Source organism: Argentina silus (genome assembly GCF_951799395.1).
Source record: "Argentina silus genome assembly, chromosome: 2".
In the NCBI taxonomy this organism is placed as follows: Eukaryota; Metazoa; Chordata; class Actinopteri; order Argentiniformes; family Argentinidae; genus Argentina; species Argentina silus.
In genome coordinates this window covers 30568478-30588001 of record NC_139656.1, presented here as the reverse complement: position 1 = coordinate 30588001, position 19524 = coordinate 30568478, and the positions used below count along the sequence as shown (strand labels likewise).

The window sequence follows — 19524 nt, the reverse complement described above, 5'->3', positions numbered from 1 at the left end:
GTAATTATTCCTTCTTCTAGCATTGTGACTGCCAATAGCCCGCTTTGTAAGTCGCTTTGGATGAAGGCGTCTGCTAAATGCCATGAATGTAAATGTAAATGTGAATGTGAATGTAAATGTAAATGTAAATGTAAATGTAAATGTAAATGTAAATGTAAATGCAATAAGGCACAGTAAAGTCAATAAGCATAGATAATAAGTGTAGAGCATTGGATATGGTGGAATATACACAGGTAAATAGTATAAATGTAGCAGCAATGATGGAAGTGTGTGTGTGTGTGTGTGTGTGTGTGTGTGTGTGTGTGTGTGTGTGTGTGTGTGTGTGTGTGTGTGTGCGTGCGTGCGTGCGTGTGTGTGTGTGGTGCAGAGGGTGCAGAGGGTGAGTGCAAATTGTCTCTAGTGCAGGTAGAGAGTGCTCTAGTGCTGCTGGGCAGCTAGAGGTGACCGTTCAAAAGTATTATGGCCTGGAGATTGAAGCTGTCTTGGAACAGGGCGTGACGCTCGTAGAGAGGAAAATCAACGTGTGTTTTTTTCCAGTGCCCTTCACAGATCTTATGAAACATTGTTTGGGCCACAATTCAAAGACAAAACGACCACAAAGTCACAAAGGAAAAGTTTTTTAATCAATGCTCAGAATTTCACCATGAAAAACATATTTTATGTTTTCACGATCGGTGCACCACAGAGTGTGTGGTCTTGTTTATTCAGCCTCTTTGGCCTGTGAAAAGAAAAAGAAAATAAGGACATGAATGAACCTCTTACGTGTAATCACTTCAAAAGAACACAATAGACTGTTTAGGGCAAGCAATACTTTGGCTCTGGGCTCAGCTTTGAGTGTCAGCTTGGTTTGTATTAATCTGTCATTAACAGGAGGACCCTAATGCATTGTGCAATGCCAAAAAAGGTTTTTACACCCTGAAGGATAAGTTTCTCAGAGACTTCAAAGACAGCTGTGAATGTAAAAGTCAATATTGACCTCTATGTGTACAGTGAACCTGAAATGGTGTTGTTGATGACGTCATATTTGATAGGTTTGATAGCAGCTTTGTACCTTTCCAGAATCACGGCTCTTAGCCCTGAGCTTGTTGACCTGGGACTCAGCGATGTCAGCACGCTCCTCAGCCTCCTCCATCTCATGCTGAACCTTACGCAACTTAGACATGTGGGAGTTGGCTTGTTCCTCCTGGGAGAGGAAAAGAGAGGTAGAGAATGTGAGAGGGAGACAATAACACACAGCCTACAATGTTTGAAATGTTGTGAAAGCAAATTAACCAAATTAAAAGGGAACATTCTATTACTCTATAATGATGTTAATATAGAAGCAAACACTATGCACTATGTGTATTATTACCTCAACAGTTACTTGTGATATACATTGTCATTGTGGATAGACATGCGTGAGCAGCAATTACTTAAACTTAACGACTGTATATGGATACCAAATGTTGTAATGTAGGTTGACTAGGGTTAGGGTTACAAAACATGTGTCTTATATGCTGCAAGAATATTTGACTCTCAGTATGTGACTCACCGCTTCCTCAGACTGCCTCTTGTAACCCTTCACTTTAAGCTGCAGCTTGTCTACCAGGTCCTGAAGTCTGGCAACATTCTTCTTATCCTCCTCAGTCTGTGGGAGAAAGTCAATGCCCATACTTCAATTGCATTCAGGTGCCTGACTGTACCAGAATGTGTGAAGGTGTTTCTGTTATTCTTACCTGGTAAGTGAGCTCCTTGACTCTGCGCTCGTACTTGCGGACACCCTTGACTGCATCTACACCCCTTCTCTGCTCAGCATCCACCTCAGTCTCAAGCTCACGCACCTGTATGGAGGGTACACAGCCGTGTGTTTAAGGTGGTGAAATCAGTCATGAGTTATTGGAAAGAAGTAGAGGTTGATTCTTCTAAACTAATATAGATAGGCTGTGTGAACAAAGTTCTGTGTGTTCTGCAAAGTTACCCTGGACTCCAGTTTCTGGAGCTGTTTTTTGCCACCCTTCATTGCCAAGTTTTCAGCCTCATCCAGACGGTGCTGCAGGTCCTTGACTGTGACCTCAAGGTTCTTCTTCATCCTCTCCAGGTGAGAGCTGGTGTCCTGCTCCTTCTTCAGCTCCTCTGCCATCATGGCCGCCTGAAATGGTAGTGTGTGGAATCATTTAATTCATCCACAATGTGTCACAGATCATGTGCTCAGCCCAACTACAATTGGCCCATGGCGTAGAGGTCTTTACAGGTCAGAAGACATGGACCTGTTCTGAAATGGACCCATGCATTTTCGACTCCAACCAGGACCAAGCTTAACTTTCTGTTTTTGACTACCTCGGTAAATTAGGCCTCCTCATGTCTGATACTTGGAGATGGAAAATATGTCATTTACCCTGGTCTCGAGTTTTCGGGTTCTGATGGATCTGTAAAGACCTCTATTTTGGATAACAGATAACAGATAAACAGATAACGTTCATTGTATTGTTTTGTTTTGAATATGGGGACTTACATCAGTGATGGCCTTCTTTGCCTTCTCCTCTGCGTTTCTGGCCTCCTGCACTGTGTCGTCCACCTCTCCCTGCACTTGAACCAGGTCAGTCTCCAGCTTCTTCTTAGAGTTCAGAAGGCTAGTGTTCTGTATGAGGAAACTCAATGATTAGTTCGAACTGTATTTCAAGAAATCATACAAAAGTCACACTGTGGGTAAGATGAGACTGCCTAGAAATCACCTATACCTGGGAGTGAAGCAGTCCCACTCGCTCGCTGGCGTCCACCAGCTCCTGCTCGGCCACTTTGCGGCCTCTCTCTGTCTGCTCCAGAGCAACCCTAAGCTCCTCAATCTCAGCCACCATCAGACCGTTCCTGCGCTCCACCATGGCTGCCTGCTCCTTCAAATCTTCTGCTGCACGAACAGCATCATCAAGGTGCAATTGGGCATCCTGGGATTCACAAAGACATAGTGCATTAAAACTTAGGAAAGGTATGGCTAGGGGTAATGCTTACATTGACTGATTTCCCAGCCCCTTACCTTGAACTGTCCCTGGACGTTCCTCAGCTGTTTCTGGGACTCGGCTGCCTGCCTGTTGGCGTGGCTCAGCTGGACCTCCATCTCGTTCAGGTCTCCCTCCATCTTCTTCTTCACCCTCAGGGCGTCATTCCTGCTCCTCACCTCTGAGTCCAGGGTGCTCTGCATGGAATCAACCACCCTCTGGCTGTTCCTCTTGATCTGCTCCATCTCCTCATCCTTCTCTGCCAGCTTCCTGTCCACCTCACCCTTGATCTGGTTTAGCTCTAGCTGCACACGCAGAATCTTGGACTCCTCGTGCTCCAGTGTACCCTGAAATAAACAAAACAGTCGTCACACGTTGATTGTGGGAGAGAGTAGTGGACTGGCACTCATTAAGTAAGGCTTGTCCTGGAAAGGGCCCTGCTACTGTATGCAACGAAAATGTGGTAATAGGATAGGAGGACCAGGTCTAAAAAATTATTTTATCTCAATGAGACTAACCTGGACAGTAAAGCTTAAATGAAAGGATGAGTATATGTTCCAAATGAACAGGATTAAACTGCATGAGTTCCTACCTCAGCCTCCTCCAGGGCAGTCTGGATCTCAGACTTCTCTGTCTCCACAGTCTTCTTGGCCTTCTCCAGCTCATGGATGCTCTTGCCAGTCTCCCCGATCTGCTCAGTCAAGTCAGAGATCTCCTCTGCAAACAGAAACACAGAAGTCATTCAGAACAGGGAGATTTTCTTTGAACATTGGAACACACTGGAGTTCATAATGAATTATGAGAAGAATAAATGTAAATGTTTGTTCTGTCTGGCGAAGCTTAGGATCTTAAAAAGTTTTAGACAATTTGAACATTGTTCTGAAGAATCAGGTCACTACATACGTAGCTTGATTAAATAAAACAGTGCATCATGAGCCAAATAAAACTACTGCTGCTGACTCACGTTGCAGGTTCTTGTTCTCTCTCTTCAGAGTCTCCAGTTGATCCAAAGTCTCCTCATAGGAGTTCTTCATTTTGAAGAGCTCCGTGCTCAGAGAACGAGTCTCCTTCTGAGCTCCTTCCAACTCTGCCTGGCCCTCCTCAAACTTCTGCTTCCACTCTGCCAAGACCTAGGGAAATCCATGTGATTTTAATATTTAGCTTTCTTCTTTTATCTGTCTGTTAGCGAATTGATGGGGCTTTTGTAATAAGAAATATGATTTAACAATACACTCTATTTATCATTTCAATTTAAAGAGGTCGATATGGTGCGAGAATGAATACATTTGATTTATTTAGTTATTTCACACCTTGTCAAAGTTCCTCTGCTTCTTGTCGAGGTTGGCAGCAAGAGCATTGGCTCTCTCCACGTCAACCATGAGGTCCTCCACCTCTCCCTGCAGCCTCTGCTTGGTCTTCTCCAGAGAGGCACACTTTGAGTTGGTCGCCTCGATTGTCTCCTCTGCCTCCTGCAGACGCTGGGCCAGCTTCTTCCTGTTAGACAGATGAGGGATCATAAAGCTTCCCCTCTGAGGGATTGTGTCAGAGAATGTCTGTAAATCTGGCTCTTACAGGTGATGGGAGAAACAGTATACAGTAACTCATATGTGTTGTTCTGATGATGAAGTGAAATTAAGAAGCCCTGCTCTGGAGCTTCTACATTTCTACTTCTACATTCTGGTTTCCTTTCATTGTCAACCTGTACCAAACAGTGGGATAGACTGTTTTTGCTGTTATGTGTGACTCACTTAGCTTCCTTCAAATATATATCTGGGAAATAATTCCATTTCTATTTCTACGAAATATAATGGAAAAATAATTTTGCAATAAGTGTCCCCTTTAAATCCTTTGATTAAAATGTGTCAACTCATCTCCAGAATGAACAGAACAGAAATGAAATACCCCCCAACCATGGTAAATAAGATCTTTGTGTGTGACTCACTTGGCCTCCTCTAGCTCCTCAGTGCGCTGGATGGCATCAGTCTCGTACTTGGTCCTCCACTGAGCCACTTCACTGTTGGCCTTGGACATGCCGCGTTGCAGCTCTGCCTTGGCCTCCTGCTCCTCCTCAAACTGCTCCCTCAGGAGGTCACAGTCATGGCGAGCAGACTGGACACCGTGGGCCAGTGCGTTCTTAGCCTAGGGAGAGATATAGAAGAGGTGACGGGGATAGGGAGAAGAGAGATGAGAGGGAGTAGGAGGTGTGGAGATGGTGTAAGAGCATTATTGAAAAAGAAAAAGACAAAGAGAGAGACATGCAGAGAGACTAAATATTACAGTTAGAAGTGACTGGGTGTCTATTTTGAGTTCCTTACCTTGAGCTCCTCCTCAACATGTCTCTTCAGCTCCTCAATCTGCTGGGTGAAGGCCTGTTTGCCTCTGGTCAGCTGGGACACCAGGGCCTCCTTCTCCTCAAGCTGGCGACCAAACTCACCTGTGGGGAACAGAGCATCTTGTTAAGCGGGTCTCTGTTCACTAAGTTCTAATGGTTAATGTTCATTGTTGTCACTGTCAGTTATATTTCTGAGCTTATAGGGTATCAAGTTTGATTTATGGTCAGTTATGTGTTTTTAAGGTTAATGGTAGGATTTGGGGTTGGTAAGCTGGTCCTAGATGAATTTCTACAGTATCTGGAGTATCATTGGTACCGTTCTCAGTCAGGAGTCTGGCCCTCTGTCCGCTCATGTCATTGACCTGGCGCACATTCTCTTCATTCTTAGTCTTGATCTCGCTTAGCTGATCCTCAAGAGTACGGCACATCTTCTCCAGATTGCCCTGGTAGTGAAACATAAACCATTATTACTTTCCATGATTATCTTGAGCCAAGCCTTGAATGCCAAGCTTTCCATTTCTAACTTGTATTTGAATTGGCCCCCACAAACACAGCTCCATCCAAACATTGCTACTGACCTTAGCCTTGGCGACGGCCTCCATGTTGCTGGAGAGGTCATCTATCTCCATCTTGTACTCGCTCTTCTCCTTCTCCAGCTTCTGCTTGACGCGCTGCAGGTTGTCGATCTGCTCCCCGAGCTCTGCCACGCTGTCTGCTTGCTTCTTCCTCAGAGCGGAGGCTGTGGCCTCATGCTGCAGGGTGGACTCCTCTAGGTCGCGTCTCAGTTTCTGAAACTCTGCCTCACGCTTCTTGTTCATCTCTATCTGAGAAGCGGTAGCACCTCCGGCCTCCTCCAGCCTCTCACTGATCTCCTCAAGTTCCCTGGAGAGATCGGCCCTCTGCTTCTCCACCTTAGCTCTGGCAGCACGCTCAGCCTCGATCTCCTCCTCCAGCTCCTCAATGCGGGCCTACAATAGGGAGACACAAACAGAGAGATGAAATCTACAACACAGTCAAAGCAAAGGAGCTCACAAAATAATAGTAAACAAATGATTATTTTAATATTAAAATGTGTTTATCCAAAGCAACTTACAGTTAACATACAGAATGTACTGTATGGTGTTTAAGCATCATGCTTAAACCAACTGAACCGTTGCAAACCAGGACAGTGCTAACAGGAGAATGAATTGATCACTGTTTCTCATAGTGATCCTGACAATGTTAATTGCAGTGTAGTTAGACACTATACAGACAACTATGCCATCTGATGGTCCTGTTCTGTACCTGGAGTTCCTTGATCTTCTTCTGCATCTGAGCACCCAGAGACTGTTCATCCTCAATCTTGCTGAGAAGCTGGGCGGTCTCAAAGTCCTTCCTAAAGAACACAAACAGATTGATTGCAGTTTGATAGTGGAAATGGAATCGAACTGTTCACTTTGGTCTATAGAAAGACATCTGTTCAGATTTGTCTATTTTCTAATTCAATAGAAACACAATGATCATTCTGATAATGGCAACAATGTAAAGAAAAATGAATGCTCAATTAATATCAAATACAACTTTGTTGTCATTTCTTTGTGTTTACTTCTTGATCTTCTCGTCAGACTGCTGCTTGTCGTTCTCCAGGTCCATTATGGACTCCTGGGCCAGTTTCAGATCTCCTTCCAGCTTTCTCTTGGATCTCTCTAGGTCCATACGGAGCTTCTTCTCTTGCTCCAGAGAACCCTCAAGCTAGAATATGAACACACATATGTGTCATCAAATTCTAAATAATGAACCACAATGTTGTTGATAAAGTAAACTCGATTAATAAAGTAATGCCTTTGAGAGTATAAACCGGGGTGCAGGTTCATGATGATTGCCTCAAACTGAATGGCTAATCTTGGCTAATAATTCCCACCTTGTATGTGACTGTTTCATTTTCTTGTGTGTTTTAACTTGGAATGGAAAACAATTAGCTTTACTCTTCTATTACAATCCTGGTTGACACTAGCACAGCTTTATTTGCATTGCCCACTCACATCGTCCACTTGCTGTTCCAGCTTGGTCTTCGCCTTGGTCAGAGTGTTGACTTTGTCCTCCTCTGCCTGCAGGTCGTCCAGTGTCTGCTGGTGGGCCTCTTGGAGGGCTTTCTTCTCCTTGGTGAGCTTTGCAACAGCCTCATCCTGAGACGCCATTTCCTCAGTCAGGTTTTTCACCTGAACACCGACACAACAGAGATAGTCTTTTGTCACTTCACCTCACAAAGGAGTACTATGCTGCTGAACTCTGCTACTATTTCATGTCTTCTCATTCCAGGACCAACATCACTTGGATTTAGTTATTGTTTTGCTATGGTTGGATTCATTGATTGTTTCACATTGACAGTTTGATCAGATTGTAGTTTGTATGTGTTATATTAGACCTTGTTTTCAGTGGCGTGTTTCTCCTTCTCCACTTTGGCCAGAGTTAGCTCCAGGTCATCAATGTCTTTCTTCAACTCAGAACACTCATCCTCCAGCTTCCTCTTCTTGGCTGTCAACTCAGCATTGATCTCCTCCTCATCTTCCAGCCTCTCGGTCGTCTCTTTGAGTTTGGCCTCCAGCTGGATCTTGCTCTTGATGAGCCCCTCACACCTCTCCTCAGCATCGTTCAGACACTCTCCTTCCTGGTTTCAAAGGGAAGAAAAGGCAAACCGCTTCAAAACTCAATGTGTATGCAAATATAAACTGATTCTAGTCCAAGGGTACACAGCAAATCAATACAAATCTATGAAAAATGCTTGTGTGTTTGTGTTTACGTGCATGTGTGTGTGTGTGTGTGTGAGTGTGTGTGCCCCAGGTTGGTCGCCCACTCACAGATGCAACTTGGAGGGCAAGGTCATTCTTCTCCTGCAGGAGGGACACCATCTTCTCCTCCAGCTCCTTCTTACGGGCCTCTGCCTTAGCCAGGTTGACTTTGCACTTCTCAAAGTCCTCCTTCATGGTGGCCAGCTCCTTTTCTGTCTCAGCGCTCTGCAGCATGGGCTTGATCTTGTAGTAGACCTTCATCCATGGCCAATGTTTGACATTCATGAATGAGCGGACGTTGTACTGGATGGTGTAGATGGACTCTCTGGTTGACGGCAAGCAGGAAGGCAATTGTGGCGTAGTGTGTTTTATGCTTTTCAACGGCTCAATGATAACAAAGTTACATGGTTAAAGTAACCCAGGCTACATTATGATATAATTATATAATTGCCTGTATATGCATTCATAATGCATCACATACGTAGTGTATATGTAGTGCTAGAGAGATTATCTTCCATCCCATACCTCCTCTCCATCATCTTTGAGAACTCCCTCCTCATCAGGTATCCACGGCAGAGAGCTTGAGTCATGGTTACCAGATTTGCCAGCTTCTCATCTCGCATTTCCTCCAAGACCCCCAGCAGACCAGCTTTGAAGAACACCTGAGCACAGATAAACAAACATGTCAAATGGAGGAGCTAGACATTGTGACGTACGTATACGAAGGGGCAGAATGGGTGGTTCAACACCACTAGACTTGGTTGTAACAGCATTGAAATGCATGTAATTTCACCATGAGATTTTGAAGAACAGATCGCTAATGCTCTGGGACAGATTAGCTATAGCCATACGACTCAAACACGAAGCACTCAAAAAGGAATTAAAGTTATCTGAAGCTTGGGTTCTTACAACTTTGAAAATGTTACGGTGTAGGCAATATTTTTCTCCTCTTAATATAGCTCCAAATGCTACATAAGGAAAGAGAGATTAAGAGATGAGGGACATTTTTTATGGATAGTTTCAATTGAAGAGATGCTTTGCAGGATCTCCGCAACTACAGTATGTCTGTACTTTTTAAACCTGTTATTTTGGGCATGGATGGTCAATGTTTAGTTTGTACAAATATAATCTATCACTGTTTTACCTCATTCAGCCACGGCATCACTAGTTTTTCAGTGCCAATATTTTGAAGCAGCAGTATTTTAACTTTCATGTTCTGCTAGCGTGCCCGTGGGTTGGGCTCAGTGGAATTCTCACGAACACGCCCACACTGCAGGGCACGCAACAGGGACCCGTTTTTGCTCAAAAGCTTGACTTTTAGAACTGTATAAGCTCGACTTTTAGAACTGAAATTATACAAACTATCCTGTAGCATCTCTAATGTTTTAGTCCTGTTATGTGGAAACATTTCCTGGGTGAATTTGAGCCCTTACCTTGGTGTGTCCAAACTTGTACTCATCCTGAGGAACATCAATTGACGCAAGCAGCTTCTCAGAAGCCTTCTTGTTGTCCATGAACTGACCCTCAGGGATGACACCAGCATTCAGTACTTTGTACCTGTATGGGGAGAATTGTTAAATATGTTAGTCTCAAAGCTGTTTCGTATGTTGTCAAGGAAGGGCACTGTATATGAGTGTGTGTCTGTGTGTGTGTACTGTGTATTGTGTACTCTACCTCTGCTTGAAGTCAGCATAGAGGATTCTGCTGGGGAAGCCCTTTCTGCAGATCCTGATACCTTCCAGTACACCGTTACACCTCAGCTGATGGATAACCAGGAAGTTCTCCATCAGACCTGGAAAACACAAAATGCATCTTAACCCCTACATAAACCTGTTATAGGATTTATAGTTTTAAAATTTCTCTCTGTGTTGTACCTGGAGTCTTTGACTCGTTGGGGATCAGGCAGCGCACAAAATGAGGGTGGGTGCTCCTCAAGTTGGTCATCAACTTGCCCAAGTTCTCCTGTGAGGGGATACAAACCATAGTGTTCTCACAAATAATTCAATCTTAACATACATTTTTAAAATATATTAAGTTTCAACAGACACTCAACAGGCAGTCATGACTATCAAAAGCTCACCCTGAACTGGGAGGACACAGTCTGCATGGAACCTCCCTTCTTCTTGCCTCCCTTCTTTGTGGTGTCTTTTTCAAGGAAATGATTTGAGTAAATAAAAGAGTGTTAGAAATTATATAAATCTCTGATTAAGTTCAAGTTGTATCTGCTGCAGTAATTAACTCTAAAGCCAAGGTTCTGGACAGAAACTTCCCATACGATTACATTGTAGCTATTCATTTAAGTATTATATTGTAATGTGGCAAGGAATGTAAAGTCTCATTCACACCGAGTTAATTGTGTGACTTCAAATGTCAGAATACAAATGGGTCTTCTCTTCATGTTGTTGACCAACTCACACTGCGAGTCAAGGTTCACCGCACATGACCTGCGTTTACGTGAACATTTCGTCATGAGAACTTGGCTCTTGGCAAATTTGTGGCTGAAACCGTGTAGTATCTGCCTGGCTTAATGCTAATCATCATCATAATGCTTAGTTATTAACATGATGCTAATGTTACCTTCAGCTGCAGGAGGAGGATAAATGACAGCTAGCAGTTTGACTGAAGACTTCTGGTAGAGCTGCACCACAGAGTCGTTCAGGGGGTCCTTATTCTTGTCCAGCCAGCCAGTGATGTTGTAGTCCACAGTGCCAGCATAGTGCACCAGGGAGAAGTGGGCCTCAGCTTTGCCCTTGGCAGGCTTGGGCTTCTCAAATGCCTTGGTTTTGCCAAGATGCTGGTCGTTCAGCTTGTTCTTGAAGGTTGTGTCTGAAGCTTTGGGGAACATGCACTCCTCTTCAAGGATGGAGAAGATGCCCAATGGCTGTGCAAAAAGACATTTTAATTAAATTAGTATGTTCATATTTTCATGTTCTTTACTTCAACAGTCACCTTTATATGATGATATGCATGTGGTGGAAGCATATTAAACAAGTACTAACATATTGAGTTACGAACAGTAAGATGTGTTGTACCAAAATGAGGACATCTTACAGTAGTCTCAAACACCTACCTCTATTAAGTCTGCTTTTGACACCCATCATTAAATGGTATAATCCTCACAGGCTGCTTACCTTCTCAATAAGCTCAATGCAGGCAGCCAAGTCCATGCCGAAGTCAATGAACGCCCAGACGATTCCCTCCTTCTTGTACTCCTCTTGCTCCAGGACGAACATGGTGTGGTTGAAGAACTGTTGCAGTTTCTCATTGGTGAAGTTAATACACAGCTGCTCCATGCTGTTGTACTGTTGAAGGAATTTCAGAATAAAGGAATCCTTTCATCATACATGGGGCTGTAATCTTTCATAATCGCAACTTGTTTTCTTGTCTTGACAACATACTCACATCAAAGATCTCAAAACCGGCAATGTCGAGCACACCGATATAGAACTGCCTTGGCTGCTTGGTGTCCAACATTTCATTGATACGGACGACCATCCACAAGAACATCCTTTCATAGATGGACTTAGCCAGAGCCATCACAGAATTATTCACCTGTAAACAATTATACCTCGAGTTAATACATAAGATATTGACCATGTGTAGTTGAGTTGATGCAGGTGGACGGTGGTATGCATATTAGAGAGGTTTTTAGGGCTTAAGGATTAGGACACTGAATCAGAGAAACTATAGGCAAGTGTTGTGACTGCATAAACTTGGTGGAGAGGGAGGGGGGCTGTTTGTTTGTCTTTCTTTTTCTGTGTTGACATCAGAGGGGGGGGCTATTTGATTTTATTTGATACTGGTGTTGACTGATTAGGGAAATTGTGTTTTATGATTTCTTATCATTGTTGAACCACAGCGTGGCACTTTTACACTCAAGCACTATACAACCAATACAAACCAAAAGATTGTTCACAACATGTCAGAGAAGTATCTTATGAATTAAAGAATGATCCATGAATGCCTTACCTGGGCTACTGTCTGTCCCTTGGTCACATACTCATTGCCAACTTTCACTCTGGGGTAGCACATAGCTTTAAGCATGTCGGCTGAGTTCAGGCCCAGGAGGTAAGCGATTTTATCAGCCACTGGAAAGAGAAGGAGCAACAACAGACTCAAGGACAGAGCCATATTATTTAAACTTTATTTAGGCGGGGGTTAAGGCTGACCCTAACCCTACTGAGAGCGAGGTCTCTTTTTCAGAGCAGCCCTGCTTACAAACATGGAACAATCACATGTACATTCAGATTGACAAACATGGTACAGTTTATTTATGACAAATAAATTACAACAACAATTTACACGCTAGCATGTTCTATGTGTTTTATCAGTGAAACTGAAATCTATGTATCTGAAATAACTGTTTTTAATTTGAATCAATCCACATATTTCCATTATTTCAAATAATTGGTAGAGGGTCTACATATTCTGTCTGGCCAGAGTGAACAGCTATTCTGATGTAAGGTTTCATGAGGAACAAATTCTAAATGTTCTTTTTTCCATGTTTGGGGCTAGAGGTGGAACTCACCCTCTGTGCCGTCCGGCTCGGCCTGCTCCTCACGCTGCTTCTGCTTGAAATGCATGTTGCCGTGATGCATGACAGCACCAGTCAGCTTGAAGATGTAAATTTTATCCTCAGCGGTGAAGCCCAGGATGTCAATGGCTTCCTGAAAAAGAGGGATTTCACATTAGAGAGGACGAAAACAGTGAGGAATTGAAGACAAACTCACTCTGTCAGTGTACGGCTCTGTAAGCTCCAAATCTAGCAGAATGGATGGAAATGTCAGACTTCTCTATTCCTTTAGTAGAGTAGCAGCACAACAGGATTTTAACAATGTTACACAGTAGGCCTTTGTGGATGTACCCGTATAAGAGGATTAATTAACACTCCAAAACAAATTATTGATACAAATAAAAACCCTTTGCGCGACTCACATCTGTGGCGACCAGCTCTACCGTGTCGTCGATGCTGGCCACAGTGATCTGCCCCTGGCTGATCATGGGGAAATCATACGGGTTGGTGGTGATGAGTGTCATTTCTGTGGAGACCAGAGAACAAAGTTGTCCATTAAATCAAATGCAGTATATGGACCACTTGTACTCAATACATATGCTGAAGAGCCAGTGTACTGCTTTACCTATTCCCCCCGCCAGGCACATTTCATCAACTCAACCAAAGCCCAATTCTTATACCATCTCTGACTCTACTTAGTGCAGCAGCTACTGTATGAGTATTTCACTTTGACAGCAGGGCGCTAGTTTTCCCTGCTCTCTGCTTTGGCGTACCGACTATCTCAGGTTTGTGGTTGGTCATCATCTGGTAGAAGATGTGGTAACCCCTCTCATCAGGAAGCTGGAAGGCCACCCTGGACTTCTCCAGCAGATCTGATAGAGAGAACAGGACAGAGATGGGTATTTTGCAACAAAAAAAAAGTGTAGAATGAGTATGGAGAATGACTAATACCAACTTACAGGTCTCAATGTCAGCACTAGCCAGTTTGCCGGACGTAGCGAAGTGAATCCTGATGAATTTACCCTACAGTAGAGCGGGGTGGTTAGAAATCAGTCAACAAAAAAACTACAACTGCCAGTGTATTCCCTCATACTTACAAAGCGAGACGAGTTGTCGTTCCTCACAGTCTTGGCATTACCGTAAGCCTCCAGCAGGGGGTTAGCTGCAATGATCTGATCCTCAAGAGACCCCTGTAAGAGACAAAGTTGCTGAAGTGTGAGTAACTTAAAATCTCTTTTAATTTGTCTTTCGACAAAAGACCTGTTCCTTTTAGCTGAGAAAATGGCAATAATGAGATACAGATCTTAAATAATAAAAATTTAAGAAAAATTATAATCTGAAATGTGATTGGCTCCCACCGTGAAGCCCAGGGTTCCACTCAGATGACTCTGAGCCCACTGGTTCCCAACATCACATATACCCAACCCTAATCCTCTGTCAAACTACTTTTGATATGTAGGACTACAGTATGGAAAACATGACTATAATAGGGTAAAGTTTAGGCGTTTCCTATCATTCATCATTCACCTCAATTTACTCTAAATTGTGACATCAGCACAATTTACCTGTATTTTACCAGCGCTAACAGGTGCTTCCTTCTTCCCGCCAGCCACAGCAATGGTGGCAAAGTACTGGATGACACGCTTGGTGTTGACAGTCTTTCCTGCACCAGATTCTCCACTGGTTTATAGACAGAGAAAGAGGGGTTTAGGGTTCGGATCATATCAGCATTCATTAAGCAAGAAAAGACAATGGCATTGCTTTAACTTTTTTCATAAGCTAACACATATTCTCATTCAGTTACTCGTTATTGTCTTCATGACCCAACATACTGCAAAAGGAACACCTTTTAAAAAGTAAGATGTTAGTGAACAACTTACGTAATCAGGACGGACTGATTCTCTCTATCTGCAAGCAAAGAAACATTGTTCATACTCATTCATTGGATGTTGGTACATTATTGCATTCAAGACATCATCATAAAGTATCTCATCTATCCATCTATCCATCCATGAGAGCTCGTACCAGTCAGCATGAACTGATAGGCGTTGTCAGAGACAGAGAAGATATGGGGTGGAGCCTCCATACGCTTCTTCCCTCTGTAGGCGTTCACACATTCCTGGTCGTACACGGGGAGCCACTTGTAGGGGTTCACCGTGGCACAGAAGAGCCCAGAGTAGGTCTGGATGAATTGGATCAAATATGGGAATTAGCCAAGTCAGATGAACCGGAATGTGGAAGTTTAGGTTTCTTTGAATGTACTGACATGCCATATATTGTGGTTTCTTGTGTTTGCTAATGTGTGCTAGGTTTCTTGTGTTGACCGATGTGTATGTATCTCTTACGTAGATCATCCATGCTGCGTAACGCTCTTTGAGGTTATACAGCACAGAGGCTTCATTCAGGTAGGTCATCATGGCCATGTCCTCAATCTTGTCATACTTTGGGGGGTTCATTTGCAAGACGTCATCTTCTTTGAAGTCTTTAGTCTGAAACAGTGGGATATTTAGATAATACTCAAATCAACACTACATGGATAAGTTTTCACTGATAAACAAATAGAATATTTTTCATGATTTATTGTTTCTAGCATAATCCATGCAATTGATTTATTTGAATTACAGTACCAGTGCTATGCTATACTCCACTCTACTCGAATATTAAAGGTCAAATCAAAGATTCCATTTGTTTTCAATAATATTTTTGTGTGTGTAGTTTGGTGATGTTATAGGCTTACCTCCTGAGTGTCCAGAATCTTCACAGAAATTTTTGCCCCATCCCTGGCAAGAATTAAACCCTTGAGGTACAGCTCCTTGACATCAGTCACATAGCAGGCATTCTTTGCATCAAAGGGTGCACTTTGAGCTTCGATCCTCTCCCTCTCTGGCTTACGAAGGTATATGGCAGCTGCGCCATACATTTTCATTTCCGCATCCGTACTCATGGTGGCGGCTCACTAGGAAATAAAGAATAAAAAACAAACATGTTTGAGTCTGTACTAACCCCTCCCCAGTCAACAGAGTTAGAGGCAGCATATTTAAGGGAATGTATTGTAATAATGTGACTCAAACCATGTCTCACCTTCTTTTCTCCACCCAGATGAAATCGTATCTTTGTGGTGACCCAAGTCCTACAAACACAGTCAGCTAAAAAGCAAACAAAGACATTTAAAGAAGAATTATATCAAGGGTGAATACAGGGATACATACAGTTATCTCTGTAATTATTGGGACGCTGAAGTATCGATTCTCAGGCATTATTCGAGGGTTGTTTTTTTTTGTACATATTGGCATCACCATTTAGAAATAGCAACACCTATTATACATAGTCCCCCTATTTCTTGACCACCGTTTTGGACTGTTTTGGATAATTGTTGTTTTGGATAATTATTGCCTCATTTACCAAAATGTTTCTATTGTATAATTCAAAAGCGAAACTGTCAGGCCAGATTGTATAATTCAAAACTGGAACCAATGTTAGGCCCTACTATATTATTCAAAACTGAAACTGTCAATTTCAAGCTCAAGCTCAATGATGAGTTTTAGCAAACTGTAACCTGACCATCCTGTTTTTGAGTATAACTAGTGGTTTGCACCTTGTAGTGGAGCCTCTGTAGTTTGACTGGTGAAGTCTTCTGTGGATGGTAGTCTCTGACACATACACGCTTACCTCCTGGATATGTATTACCTCCTGTTCCTGATCAGTGGGAAAGTTGTTTTGGGGTTTTTCTTAATCATGGTGAGCATTTTTCAGTCATCCACTATTGAAGTCTTCCCTGGCCTACTCGCTGTTGTTAATGAACTTTTCCAAACTTTTGATTTTGGCAAGCCAAAGGTTTTGGCTATGTTTTTTATAGATTTTTATTTGTATTTTCAGCCTGGCTTCCTTGACTTTCAGTGACACCTCTTTGGTCCTTTTCTTGACGGACACGAATAGCAGACTCCAAAGGCAAACGCAAAGCCAAGAATCAAGACTAGACATTGACAGCTCTCTTATGCCCGCACAAAGTATGTGACAGAACACACCTGACTAACCTGAAACACTTTTTCCAATTTTCCAAATACTTTTGGTGCCATGAAATAGGGGGACAACGTTGTCATTTCTAAATGGTGAAACAAATATGTACACAAATAGCATAAAATAAAATCTAAGACTCTATACTCTAAAGGTACTTTTGACGAGAAAAGTTTTAAGATTGCACCTTTCAATGTCCACTTGGTATAAACATGCCCACTTTCTTTCAAACTATGTGGAGTAAAACATATTTTGAATTATCAAAACATTAAAAACAATGCCATTTTACTGCCAAATAGAATGCAGGACTTGCAATAGAGCTAATCAAGTGTAATGTAAAAACATCCAGAACAACTCTCACAACACATCAGATACAGAGATCATCGATAAGACAAGTGAAATCATGTAAGGAGGTGGAGGGTCTTACCACAGAGGTTGAATCTGCCTGTGGATGTTGTGGTCTCAGACCCCTTATATCTGGTTCCAGATTGCTACCCAAGCAGAAGTTAATTATGGACCACACGGCTAGAGGAGATGGATTGGATGAGAGACTTAGCTGTTTCCTTATGCCCTTTTCTGATATTCTGATGTGATATTCATCTCTTAACGCCAAGTCCAGCCAACTCTAATGGGTCTGATTTCAGATGCACACAAAATCCTGGCTTTTTTGTAGCAGTCATGGCAGGAATAAGAAAACTGAGATCAACCGTTTATTGGCAGATGTTAATGATGAAATGTGATGAAAGCTCTTTTTCTGTGAAATAAATCCAAGCAATCCAGACTCAGGACAGATCCTTGTATTTTCAGATAAAGGTCAGCGATAGAGCAATAATATAGATTTTTCAAACTTTGCTGATGCAAATTACATTTGCCTTTGTCCAAATGTGACTACAATTTGTAATGAATCGTAGTTTTAGCTGTAATGACCCTTTTATAAATGCTGCTTCTCTTGCATATTTATTATTATTATAAATCTTTCCACTGCTACTCCTCCTTCAACTTTGAAGCTATAAATACCAATCCAACTTTACAACATGCAGAGAGGTCTTACCGAAGTTGCAATGTCTTTTGGTTTTTAATAATTGTTAGACTTTTTTATTAAAGTGCAAATGTTAACATGGAGGTCTATGAAAACCAAAATATTAAATGTTTGTTCCTCTGCTGCTCGTACATCTTTCAAACGATTTACACCAATCCAGCTTTAGGGTGCAGAAACCTCCGAATTATGAACTCTGATGAAAAGCTTTCTGATATCTAATATACCTTTTCGAGCTTTTTGTAACTCCAAAAACTCCCACCTGCATGATGGAGTGTTGAGTTAGGTCAGCATTCTGTGAGTTCCATTGTTGCTGCAGGTGCCATGGAGCTTTCAGAACTCTTCAATAAAAGGGAGTGGCTCCTGGACCGTGCCAGAGCTTTTATATCTGAGGTATATGGAAGGCCAAGAGGCTGGTATCGTCTCATTTAAACACACTTCTGGATTCAAAAACAGTGAGTAGTGCTAGAGAAATACAGAACAGAGGAAAACTGAAAACACATGTGTCTGATATTCAAACAAAAACAATTTATATATTTACTCACGTTCTCAGTGAGGCATATTCCTCATTGTAGCCTATTATTCCCAAGTGTTTCATATTCACAACACATCATTATTCCAGAGGCGGACATCAACTCATTATTGGCTCCAAAGTATCAACCTGTCCTGCACAACAGACAGTTGTACTGTGTATGTAAATGTCTTTCTTTCTTTTAAATTTCGCCATCTTTGATCTCCTTGATGTTCCTGTATGTTGATCATGCTGCTCCAAAGTCCAATTAAAGGTATAAAGTGAGAAACAGTAAACCATTCTAGAGTGTATAATATTCACACCTTACATAAGTGGTGGCAGATGCTTCAATCTCCAGTGTATAATATCCACGTCTTACATAATATAAGAATAATAACTAACAGGAAAATATTTCATTTCTGTAGCCCCTCTCACAAACGTACGCATGATCAGAAGTTTGCGTGGAGCTAAGCACACGTGTTGGGGTCTATTTAGTGCACAATGGTTATAAATGAGGCCCCAGAGGCCCAGAAGAGAACAGAAGGGAACAGCTGGAGAGACCCCTGTATTGTATTATCATAGCTGCTGCTGCTGCTGTTGACACCAGGAGGGGTATATGGTCCAAAGCCACAGCCTGCTAACCTGGGCATCTATATTGGCCAGCCTAGCTCTGCAAGGGGTTCAGTATCTCCCATCAAATGTGTACTAAACCAGAGGGGGGAGCTGAAGGGAAGTGGAGAAGGGAACTGTGGATGACAATCAGGAGGAGCAAACCAGCAAGGCTGCTACTGTGTGTGCTCTTCCCATCTCGGCAGCCAAAGCTAATTGTTGTCAGCTTTTTGAATGATTGTGTAGAAGCCAACTATTTTGTACAGCCTCATTCTTGAAGCTATGCCACTGTAAGGGCTCAGAGCAAATGCACTTGACTTGTTTGTGTGTAGAGAGCATTGGCACTATGCAGACATTCAAATGGGAAATTTGCCATTAACATTATTTCCCTGACAGTGCGTTCCAATCAGGCAGTTACTCCCTGCGCCCGGCACTGCACAGGGTATTCAGCCATTCTGACCTGCAACCTGGGCGTAACCATAGGGAACAGGTGTATTCAACCATTCTGACCTGCAACCTGGCTGTAACCGTAAGCAACAACAGGTGTGCCCTATAGAGGAAATGAGAAAGCTGAGCAAGGATTGCGGGAACCTTTAAAAATAAGTTGTTATATTTTCATTGTTGTGTGCATTGTTTGTAGCTATTTGAGAAGTCTGTATAGCATCTAACTTAAAATACTGTAGTTACTTAGCATAAATGTCTGCCGAAGATCTTTAGTTTACGTCTTGTTTGTTTTGGTGACTGAAATACATAACATGGCTTAACCATT

At 42.5% G+C, this 19524-nt stretch overlaps 1 protein-coding gene across 1 annotated transcript; it reads right to left on the bottom strand.

Annotated features, from left to right (window-relative positions):
* Positions 1-635: 635 nt before the first annotated feature.
* Positions 636-17059, bottom strand: LOC310822770 (myosin heavy chain, fast skeletal muscle-like). The gene is made up of 41 exons (XM_083695242.1): positions 17027-17059; positions 15667-15731; positions 15323-15541; positions 14931-15074; positions 14611-14767; positions 14466-14493; positions 14151-14265; positions 13683-13775; positions 13545-13608; positions 13359-13457; positions 13008-13111; positions 12601-12739; positions 12042-12160; positions 11475-11624; positions 11204-11374; positions 10650-10953; positions 10153-10217; positions 9947-10034; positions 9747-9864; positions 9506-9629; positions 8598-8734; positions 8142-8397; positions 7709-7951; positions 7326-7502; positions 6890-7035; positions 6589-6679; positions 5883-6272; positions 5621-5747; positions 5288-5406; positions 4915-5111; positions 4283-4466; positions 3937-4102; positions 3565-3689; positions 3011-3319; positions 2718-2921; positions 2492-2617; positions 1958-2128; positions 1716-1820; positions 1532-1627; positions 1052-1183; positions 636-718 (listed from the first exon to the last, which is right to left on the bottom strand). Exons 3-41 carry the CDS (start codon positions 15527-15529, stop codon positions 701-703), a joined length of 5808 nt encoding a protein of 1935 aa, XP_083551368.1. The 5' UTR covers positions 15530-15541; positions 15667-15731; positions 17027-17059; the 3' UTR covers positions 636-700.
* Between the last annotated feature and the right edge of the window lie 2465 nt (positions 17060-19524).